The sequence below is a fragment of the Larus michahellis genome, chromosome 15, assembly GCF_964199755.1.
Source record: "Larus michahellis chromosome 15, bLarMic1.1, whole genome shotgun sequence".
NCBI classification, from domain to species: Eukaryota; Metazoa; Chordata; class Aves; order Charadriiformes; family Laridae; genus Larus; species Larus michahellis.
The window spans coordinates 10,243,350-10,254,465 of NC_133910.1; the positions used below are offsets into that span (position 1 = coordinate 10,243,350).

General features: G+C 40.6%; 1 protein-coding gene across 7 annotated transcripts; it reads left to right on the plus strand.

Moving 5' to 3' along the window:
* The first annotated feature begins 4,685 nt into the window (after positions 1 to 4,685).
* On the plus strand, positions 4,686 to 9,436 carry PDCL (phosducin like). Of its 7 annotated transcripts, none has more exons than XM_074609255.1 (6): positions 4,699 to 4,737; positions 5,790 to 5,872; positions 6,120 to 6,163; positions 6,607 to 6,788; positions 7,416 to 7,597; positions 8,681 to 9,436. In XM_074609255.1, exons 4-6 carry the CDS (start codon positions 6,620 to 6,622, stop codon positions 9,230 to 9,232), a joined length of 903 nt encoding a protein of 300 aa, XP_074465356.1. In that variant the 5' UTR covers positions 4,699 to 4,737; positions 5,790 to 5,872; positions 6,120 to 6,163; positions 6,607 to 6,619; the 3' UTR covers positions 9,233 to 9,436. The 7 variants fall into 7 exon arrangements, with proteins under 7 accessions (XP_074465350.1, XP_074465356.1, XP_074465354.1 ...); XM_074609253.1 differs by lacking the exon at positions 5,790 to 5,872 and adding an exon at positions 5,362 to 5,678 and having other exon boundaries at positions 4,699 to 4,733; XM_074609250.1 differs by lacking the exon at positions 5,790 to 5,872 and adding an exon at positions 5,362 to 5,678 and having other exon boundaries at positions 4,719 to 4,737.
* Positions 9,437 to 11,116: the final 1,680 nt, after the last annotated feature.

An 11,116-nucleotide genomic window follows, 5' to 3' on the forward strand; every position in this document is an offset into this window, starting at 1 on the left:
TCCGGATTTTTCCCCCTGCCAATTTCTGCTTTAGTACTGTAGATACACATACACAGGCGACTTGTCCAAGTAAAGTTATCAGAAGTAAACCAAGTGCCTAAGTCCTCCAGCTAATGTACTAGGTATTGATTTCCCCAAGTCAGATGTGAAACAATTTTCAACCATTTTGAGAGGTTATGCACTAATGCAACAGCAATTTTGGGTTTTGGGTGGCTTTTTCTTTTTTTTTTTAATTAATGGTTCTCAACTTGGAGATTATAGAATTCAGATGACTTGGCAAAAAGTATCAGGTGCTCTTGGCTTTCCTTTGAAAACCCTGTATGTAGTGTTTGCACTGACTAACAAGATGGTATTGCTGTTTGTACTGTTTTGTTTTTAATTTAATCTAAATATTGGGAATTTAAGGCGGTTGTATTACCTTTGTTAAATGTTGTTAATCATGATTTTGTATTCAGGTTTAATTTTTGCTTGTTCAGTGGCAACTTATTTTCAAAGACCTTGAAAATACATTAATATAGCATTATCTGACCTTCAGAGTACTGAAAAGTGTATGAATTTATGCCCTGTTAAGATGTGACTGAGAATCATGTTATACGTGTCAACTGAAAATTGGTTTTCATAAATACACATGAACTAGAGCCCTGGGCATATTTTTTTTGAGAAGCTTAAAAATCCACTTTTTTTTTTTAAAAAAAAAAAAAAGCAGGACTCTCCCTCCTGATGATTGCTGTCTTCTTGTTTGTCCTCTTACTTTTCTTTGTGACAAGTTTTACGGTTTTTTTTTATGTTTTTATTAACTTCTGTGAAGTTGTTTACTCTGAAAATTGTACTGGAATATTTTAAGCCAAGCTGATCTTTCACCAGGTGTACTGCATGTAAGGGCTTTTCCTGCTAGCAAAATGCTTAAAGAGGATCATGTTACTGGTCGTCTGAGTTGTTATTTTACAAAATCACAGCTATGTGGTCGGGTAAGATTTTGATAACTGTTTTGTGCACGCTTCTGGGGGGTGGGGGTTGGCATTTCCCTGAGGGTTACCGATTAGACTAAGTAAATATTGGTGTTTGGTATCTCTCCTAATGAACCTGTCCATGAAATAATTATGTTGTAAATATACCTGAAAATCCAAGGGTTAGTTTTGATATTCTGGTGTCAGTATGGAAGATCTTACACATCTATTTAATACTCAACTGTAAAGGAATGTATGTAGAAAACCAGTCAAGTAGTCTTCTCTTAGTTTCCTTTGGCTGTTGCTGTACCTTCCTATAGCCAGCGCCACCTCATAGCTAGGGTTAGACTGACGCTTTGTTTCACTCGCAACTTGAAGTGAATGGACACAAGAACCAGACCACCTTTGTCACCTTAACTTATTTCCTATTGATGTTAACTTTAACTTAGAATGTTAGACATAAATATGATTGTTGTATATTTTATACCAAGACCATTCTGTAAATATGAATTTATATTACTTTTGAAATGCTTCTGAGATACTATTATTTGCTGTACAATGTAATTCCAAAACAGATATGCAAACAAGTATGTCTCTTTCATGGATATTTAAACAGTGAGATCTTCCATGTTGAAGGTGATGTAATTTTTTTAAAAGATTTTTAAATTTTAAATTGCTATTTTGTTACAAAAATAGAGAAAATATAAAGGTTTGAGAAGTCCTTATTTGCCCTCAGGGAAAGAGCCCTCTGTGCACCAGAACTCCACAGAACATCTTCAGCATGATCTGAGGGTGAATATATACTACATAAATTGATTGTGTATTTACCTTAACGTTTTAATTTTAAAATTGCGATTTTAAAAACTTGGTTGTGCTCTGCTGGAGGGGGATTGGGATAAGCTGCTTACACACATTTGCCTGTTCGTCCAGTGAAATTACATAAGCCTAACATATTCCTGCCAACCATATTGGCGTATTTAAGAACAAATGTATCTATAGCCTCTTCTCTGCAGCAGGAGGTCCCGTGATATAGCAGTTCTCTAGGATGACCATACACTTCATATGGAAAGTTGGTTCTTAACTGAGGCTAGGTTTTTTTAGTTGAATTTTTAATATATAGAATGACAGGCAAAAGACTTATTTGGGGGTTTTAACAGCATGCCAGCTTTGTCTTACGGTTTTAAGACTGACTGTGTGGCTTTTGCCATGAAATTATGCCCTCCAGTGCCCTGACAGGAGAAGCTACAGGTGGGAACCTACTTCTGGCTTCCTCCTTTGGTGAAGTTTCAGCCCTTGACCTATAAAAACAAGTATGTATTCATTTGTCTAGTTGCAAATCAGGTGCCTTTGGGCTATGGAAGGGCTTATTTTCTGACACTGAGATGTAGTGACTAATCTTTGTGTGTTAATAGCAGTGATTTCCATTTAGGTTTTGGCCTAACTTACCTGTGCTGTCAGAAAAAAGGCCCGTAGCAGATTGGAGAAAGAGATTGGCTCTTTTGCTTTGCTTGGACAAGCATTTTGGGTTGTTTTGGTTTGGTGTTTTTGGTTTTCTTTTTTTTTTTTTCCCCCCCGCTAGGGGTACAGCAGGGATTTCACATGCAAGAGATACAGGAATTATTAGCATCTAAGTTAATTGTGTTGCCTCACTGCCTGGATTCATTCCTTGGTTTGCCTCATTTCCCAGATAGGTCTTAATAGAGACTAATGCTTGTGCTGGGAGAATGCTTGTGTGAGAAAGGAATTATCTGTACATTCTTAACATACAGCAGAGTGATTGCCCTGCTACTGATATTTTGTTCCTGTAAACAGGTGACAAGAAATGAATCTTAGTGTTTATGCAGATTTTGCATTGTAGAATGTATACTAGACCCTTCAAAGGAAAGGTTAGACTCTTTGCAAAGCAAACTGGCGTTGGTTCTTGGTACTCTAGTACAGGGACACTAAAGTTTGACATTTGATGTAGGAAAAAAAGAAAAGTTGTACACAGCTGATTATATTAAATAAGCTCTTAATTGCTCTTTGTAGAAGTCTAATTTGGAAGGTTTTAGTGCTTTAACACAACTGAAATTTTAATTTATCCTGTACTCAAGAGCTGAATGCTGTTCTTGTATAATAGTGTACCAGGCTGGATGAGGTACAAAATAATGCACAGTGGTCAGAAACAGCTGAGGAAATAACGCTTAAAATAACTTGATCTAAACTCAGAATAGTTCCAAACATTGTTTTTGTTTTCTTTTTTAAAGCACGAGTTGTCAAGTTGTACCTGTTGCTGTACATAAACACTGTATACCAGCAGCTCCTTGATCATATTTGTGAACAGACTTTTCATTATTATTAGACTGTTATTAAAGGAAGATGTTGAATTTGAGAGTGTAACAAAATGAGAAATGATCAGATTATCTATAGTATGTAAAAGTCCATTCTTTATGTTGTGGTTTAATCCCTTTGTTAGGAAATTCCCTCTCATTGAGGGACCTCTTCTGCAAGCAGAACACAATAAATGTGCTTTTTTTAAATGACCCATTTTCCAGTATAAATGAACAGCTGACTCTGGCAGTAGTCATGGCCGTGTATCTCTTTGCTGGCAAGGGAGCACAACAAGAAAAAATCAAAGCGACTGTCAGTGATGAAATGACACAAATCTGAATAATCAAAATGACCGATACCCAAACGTACTACTCCACCCCGTTATTTGAGAAGGATGCTTGTGGGAGCTTTTAATCACTCAAGACTTTGCTGTAAAAGCTGAAATAAAACAGAGCCTGGCTGCATTTATTACTGCCGAAAGCCAAGGTCATTTGCACATAGCCCATCGATTTATCCAGAGTAGATCTCAGTTAATCCAAGGCATGGAAATGCATGCATTTTCTTAGCTGGGCAAACAAGTACATTATACAGTAGTTGTGATACAACACACGTGGCTTTTATTTGTACTGCACATACCCACTGTACAGCCACTCAGAAGTATTGTGGTTAGCTTGCAGCATCTGCTGTCCGCATTTATACTGTTTACTGCGTATTCTTTTCCCTGGAAGTTTTAAAAGAAAATTTTTTTTTCTTGTTGCATTGATTACATTTTATAAATTTGCTTAGCTGGAAAGTTTGGGAAAAGAGGCCTGTTTGTCAATTGTACAACCGATTGTGAAGCTCTAGTGTGAATATTTTTACGTCTGTATTAGACATTTTCTTTGCAAATCTATTGTTCGATTGAAATGTAAATGAAATAAAAGATGGTGTACACCCATCATGTATAAAGCAGGCACCATCGCTACGATGGATTTAATGCTCATTTTTATGGCGCATTCTCAGCTTCTATTTAAAACTATAATTTAAAAAAAAAAATAAATAAAAAATCTGTAAAAATGAAATGGGGATATATGGGGGAGTAAATTCTATTCCGTTTTATCTGGGTTTGGAGTCCCGATGGTCTGTTTCCCGTGGTGGTAGAGGTAGGGCCCGGCCGCCCCGTGTTTGCTGTAGCGCTGCGTGAGGAGGTTTTGGCTGTGGCTGGTCACGGATAGAGCATCCTGGTTTTCGGTGTTTGAGAGACTTGATGGAAGAAGTTTGCAGTATTGACATGTATTTGCATGCACGAATAAAAATTATTTGTCCACCTTAAATGACTCTTTGCCTTCAAAGCGCGGTGAGGGGGGTGGGGGGGTGACTGTCTCCTCCCCGTCCCCTCAGGCCGCCTCCTTCCCGCCTCCTCGCCGTCCCCTCAGACCGCCTCCTTCCCGCCCTGCCCCGCGCCGGCAGGGGCGGCCCCGGAAGGCGGCGGCAGCAGCGGGTGAGGCGGTGGCGGCGGGGCCGGGGTCCGGTGGGGCGGTCAGCCCGGGGATGGCCGCTGGGGGCCGGCCGCCCCCGTCCCCTGCAGCGGGCCGGGCTGGCCCGGGACGGAGCGCGGCTCCCCGGGGTGGGCTGAGGTGCGGCGGGGGAGGCGGCGCGGCCCGGATCGGGGCGGGGGGCTCGGCCGAGCTGCGGGCGGACCTTCGGAGCACTCGCCCTTTTCTGCGGAAACCAGACCGTTTTGCGTCCTGCCTTTGCCTCGGCCAGAGGCCCTGGCCGAGGATCCGCGTTTATAAAAACGTACGATTTGCGGTGCCTTTTGCGCGTCGCCCCGCGGTGCTCTGGGCTGTGATCTCGGTAATCACGGGCCATCTGCCACCCCCCGGTAATCCGCTTAATCTGCGTTTTACTGCTGCAGAGCCTGCTACCGGCTGGCGGAAAAACTAAAAGCCCTACTTTATCCATACAGTGCTCAGGTGTCTCTGTCAAATATACATTAATAGGGCTGACTTGTAGAGTTCCGCAGTATTAAGTGAGAGCCCAAATCAACGGATTTGATTGAAATGGCTTTTTTTTTTTTTACTTGAAATTTTGTGGACATTTCAATGTAGTTTGTGCATCACAGGTCCACAACCGCATGTCTGCCCTTAGTGGCAGTCCTTTCTCTGCCCCTCACCCAGCAAAGAAGAGTAATTCTCGGGCGTTTTACACCGCCGTGGGGATGAGATCCCACCAGCAGCTCTTTTAGAGGTTGTGGTGGAAGGAGTCAGAGGAGAGAGACCCCCAGGCTCCTAACGTGCCCCATGGTTCCTCGGCTTTCCATCACTTGGAAACATCTTTCTGTTCTCCTGATGCGCGAGGCTTACAAAGTCCGTAAACACTGATGCTGTCAGTAGCTGTAGAGGGTGGATTCTGCTACTGTTAACTTCTATTTAGCAGAAGGTATTTTGGGTTAAAAAATGTTTAACTTGGGAAAAGTGAGGATTCTTAGGATAGCTGCAATCACTTTATCAGTGTGTCAGCATCTAATTTCGGTGTTGTCCATGCAAACAGGATGCTGTTGAGCTCTGTGAATATGACCGATGTGAACAGTGAACAGAAGAAAAGATGACAGACATGAAGATCTTGCTTTTGATGTATTATTTCTTTGCCTGGAAGTGTTGTTTATGAAACTAGCACTGACCGCACTGAACATTTGTATATTCTGTTTCAATACTCAGTATGTTTTCTGTGTTTGAGAATAATCTTTTTTATTAAACAGCAAAGGTGGTTAGATTTCCTTTAAACTGTTTTCCTTGCATGTGTTATGTTATTTAAACGTGACGGATTTCTGCAAAAGTTTTTTGAGATTGCCTTCGACAATTTGAATTGATGTTCTTCCAGGTTTTGATAGAAGCTTGCCTCTGAAAGACTGGAAAGGAATAAAGGTCAGCACATTTTAATTTAATTAATTACGTTGATAATTCTTCAGCTCAAACAAATAAAAATAATGCAAATAATACTGGAAATTTAAATTTCAATAACTGGGAAATCAACCTTGTGGAGCTATCTGAGTGAGGCTGATAAGACTCATGAATCACGGTTAGAAAATTCATTCTCCATGAATGAGAACACACATTAAGTGTTTCTGCACGAGTGAGCTTCAAAGCAGTTCTGTTCATAAAGGTTTTTAACTTAAGTGAGTTTGAAATTGTGACTAAGAATTAACTCATGTGACTGACTGCACTGTAGGCTGTTTGATACTGGGCTGTAAACTGTTCTTATGTGGCTAAAAAACTGCTCTAAGGAATTAAAGGACCATCATTATGCATTTGAAGTGGTGTCTCGCGATGCGTATTTGAATAAGAGATACATTCTCCATTTTGTTTAGTTTTTAGAACATAATGACGGCTTTGGATGATAAACTGCTTGGTGAGAAGCTGCAGTATTATTACAGCAGTAGTGAGGGTGAGGATGAAGACAGTGAGAAAGAAGATAAAGAAGGGGAGAGCACCGTTCCTGAAAGCGTTGGGGAAGTAGAGCTCAGCAGCGATGGCAGTGCAGTCAACACAGGTATCGTCATATCAAACTAGTTGTTTTGTAAATACTTTTTTTATTGGATGATTTGTGCGCTTTTCTAAAATTAATTATTCCAAATGAAGTCTTTCACCTGAAGGAAGAATGGAAGAATTATAGTACTAAACTGTCACACTTAGAGAGGACTTGAAAAAGTAACTCTTTCCACTGGGCTCCAGCAGCAAGGTAACAGCAAGGTGCAGTCTGTAAGAATTAATGCTGTTTACATCACAGGGTGTACTTCTGTACAAGAGCATTGGCAAACTTAATTATACTTTCCTATCATTATTTTTGTTCTTACGAAAAGCCGTGCTAACAATAGGGGAATTCTTGAAGGCTGGTGGTTCAAGAACACAGATATTAATCTTTGGAATAATCATAGGGACAGTTATGAGAGTAGCCAAGTTAGACAAACATTAGTCTTAAAAAATAAAATAGATAGAAGATCAAGGACATGTAAATGGCAAGTTACTTCTGTTTCATTTCAATGATTTGCACAGTATACAAAAAGTTTATGACAGGGCCACTATTTTACTGCGAACTTATAAATTATTACTTGACTTTTAAATGTTAGGTGTAATTTTATTACTCTTTTATACAAAATACATACATATTTAATTCCAGGTCCCAAAGGAGTCATTAATGACTGGCGAAGATTTAAACAACTGGAAACTGAACAGCGGCAGGAGCAGCGCAGAGAAATGGAACGACTCATAAAAAAGTTGTCTATGACATGTAGATCTCACTTAGATGAGGAAACTGATAAACAGAAGCAGAAAGAGCTTCAGGAAAAAATCAATGGAAAGGTAGCATGGCACGAAGGAATTAAAATGCCACTTGAATGTTTAACATTTTCAGTTTCATCCTTTGTGTACGTGAAGCAGATAGGAATCCTTGGTCTGTCAGTAGATATATATCGTTTCTCCCTAGTAAATAGAAGCACAGCAGTGGTATAAGGGGTGCATTATAACTGTATTTGCCAGGTGTTGTCAAGTTTAATTATTTTGCATTTTAGTGGTATTCCAGGAGCATTGCATTTGCCTGTGTTAATAAATAAGCAATTTACTGCTATACCAAAGAAGTCCAAATCCTTTTCCCAGATTTCCCTCATCTGTATTTCAAATAAGTCAAATAAAAATACTGCCTCCCATGCCTAAAACAAGAGTTTAGGTATCCTCAGTGATTTCAAGTTTAGTAAGTGGATGTTGAGAATTCAGCTTTGACTTTGAGCTCCAAAGATAGAAGGTGTTGGAAGTAGTGAATGGTTTCAATCAACTGATCTGTATAACTAGCTCTTATGGTTCTGGTCAGAGAAGTTACTAATTAGCAGACAGTATTTCTTGCTTTCAGATGATGAAAGTTGGCCAGACTGTCCTCTACCTTGAGTGAGGCAAATATGTTTAACAAAGCAAGTGAACAGATACAAAATACATAAAATCCTGTTAATTTTAGTTCTACAGACAAGAGAGTGCATGTGGTTGCCACAAAACATTAACTAAAAAACTAAATGAAAAAGCTAATGAAAAAGAAGCTAGTCTTAGGTCAGGCACGGTACCCGAATCAGCGCTCATAGCTTAGTGAAAGCACAGAGCCACCATTAACCTGGGTTAAAGTGGGAGCATGGAGCAGCCACTTGCGTTATTAGTGCAGATTGTGGAAACTGGAATACCCACGGCTGAAATCGCTGTTCCCACTGGACATGGTTTCTAATTAGATCAAAGTGGAGAATAATACAGAGGGTGCTTGAGCCTTCATGGGTTGCACTTTGCTGTTATTAACGATGAGTGACCCACATTAATCCTCTTGATTTAAATTCTCATTATACAAGTGACCCATATAGTGATGCAGATCTTTTTTCTTTTTCATGTATCTTTGTATGTGTTTTTTAGATGACGTTACAAGAATATAACATGATTCACAATGATGAAGATGATGAGGAATTTTTGCAGCGATACAGGAAGCAGCGAATGGAGGAGATGAGACAGCAATTGTACAGTGGGCAGCAATTTAAACAGGTTTTTGAGATTACCAGTGGAGAAGCGTTTTTGGACACAGTTGATAAAGAGCATAAGAGCACGCTGATCATGATCCATATTTATGAAGATGATATCCCTGGCACTGAATCCCTGAACGGCTGTATGATCTGCCTGGCTGCTGAGTACCCAACAGTTAAATTTTGCAGAGTGAAGAGTTCGCTCATTGGCGCTAGCACCCGCTTTACTAATAACGCTCTGCCAGCTTTGCTGGTCTATAAGGCAGGTGAGCTCATCGGCAATTTTGTGCGAATCACTGACCAGCTTGGAGAAGATTTTTTTGCTGTAGACCTGGAGGCTTTTTTGCAGGAATGTGGTTTGCTTCCAGAAAAAGACCTAGTGCTCCTGACTTCTATACGTAATCCATCTGCATGTTACAGTGAAGACAGTGATCTGGAAATAGACTGAAGCACGTAGAGCAAGGGACAGCAGGTGTAGTTGTACTGTGGGATGTTCTTGTGCTAGGGATTGTTCTCTTTCTGCTGTAGTGTGGGTATGTATTCTTCCCCTTCATGCACTTTGACTTTTGCTTGTTAAAAATTTGTTAAAAATAACATAAGGAATTCATAGCAGTTTCTTACATTAATTCAATAAAGTACACACTAAAACAGTCTTGCTTTTATCCAATTCAAATGTATTTTACTAAACCTGAAGTTCTAACACAATTCATTAACTTTAGGAAATTGTGTATTGTCATTTCTGTTCTTCAGATCACTTAGGTTTTTTTTAAACATTTAGTTCTCAGATCAGCTGTGTATGGTCAGTCCCCTTACAGGTTTCCTGAAACAGTGTAGTGTGAATACCAGTTGGATTGAGATGTGGCCACCCACTCACTAAGACAAGAATTGAGACTGCAAATGAGGAGGTATTTAAGCATTCAAGACTTTTATTAACCTGGAGCTGAACTGATGCCAGTTAAGAGTGCAAGGTCCCATCTTCTGTTCCCCAGTTTGCAGTTCCATTCTTGGAAGTACCTTCTGGTTTTAAAACTTGGAATCAAATTTTTTGTTCCTTTCTCAAAAATAACAGCCGCCCCCGGCTTCGTCCTGAAAATTGCTTTTCGGGTGAAGAGAGTTCTTCCTTTAACCTTGCCTGAGACTTCAATGAGAAAATTTTCTTTCAATTACAGCTCCCAATATATTCTTGGGTTTTAAAATACCCACCCTTAGAGTTCATAGTAGTCACTTCATCAGAAAATGATCTCTGCCTCTTAAAAGGAGAGATCTCTTGTAAAGAGCTCCAACATGTGTGCCGAACAGCGTCAAAGAGAATTTCGTTGGCAAAATGCAGACTTGAATAACCTCAGAATTTTATCTCTCTCTAAAATTACTCAATCAGTGCTAAAGTTCATTTCTGTCTGCCTTCATATCATCTGCCTCAGCTGGCTCATCAGATGTATTTTGAATACGAATAGCCCCTGGACCTGACAGATGACGAGATGGCTTTGTGGGGAAGCAGCCTTGCGCCCACAGACCAGTCACCAATACAGGTGGGCAGTAGCAGACCCATTTTTTCACAGCTGACTCCCTTCTCTGAAGCTCAGTATCCACTTTCTGCACAGAGTGTTCAGCAGGATCGAAAGCACTGCCACTGTCCTGGTTTTCCTGTGATGGCAGCTCTTTGGGAGCATGTTCTGTGTACCGTGCATCAGGGGAGTTCACCAGCAGAAAAAGATCTTGTGGGGTGGGGGTGAAACCTTTGTGGAGATTTAGCAATTTTTCCATCTGTCCTTTGTAAGAAATGACAAAGGCTTCCTCAAAAGCATCACCACAGCTGTTCCCGTTGCCAGCGACACTGACCTTAAAGTTCTCATCTTCCACAAACGGGGTGACTCCCACTGCTGGACACAGAAAAAAGCCACCAAGCGCTGGCTGAGCCCCTTCGTCTCTTATGAACATCATTGCTACTGAATGCAGCAGCTGCGTGTCACACTTCCCTCCCGCAGCATCTTTGTCGTTACCATTTGTCAGTGATTACGTTTTCATTAAGCCGTGTTTATTTATTTTGGTTTTGCTCTATTTCCTTCATAAGTCAGACCATGATATGGGCAAGTAATTTCCAGGGTTTCTATTACATGAGAGTTCACCCTGCCTCCACGGGGCTGCTGCTCCGTAGCTGTCTGAGAACCTGGGTGGCATCAGAAGCCATTAGCGATTTACAGCAAATGCAAGCACGGAAATCTCCGGTGCTGCAGAGGGAGGCGAAAACTTTCCTGGCCAGCTCGTGGCGTGGCTGGTTTGCTCAAACAACGAACCGGGTGCCAACGAGCACATGGCACGCCTGCGCTCTGAA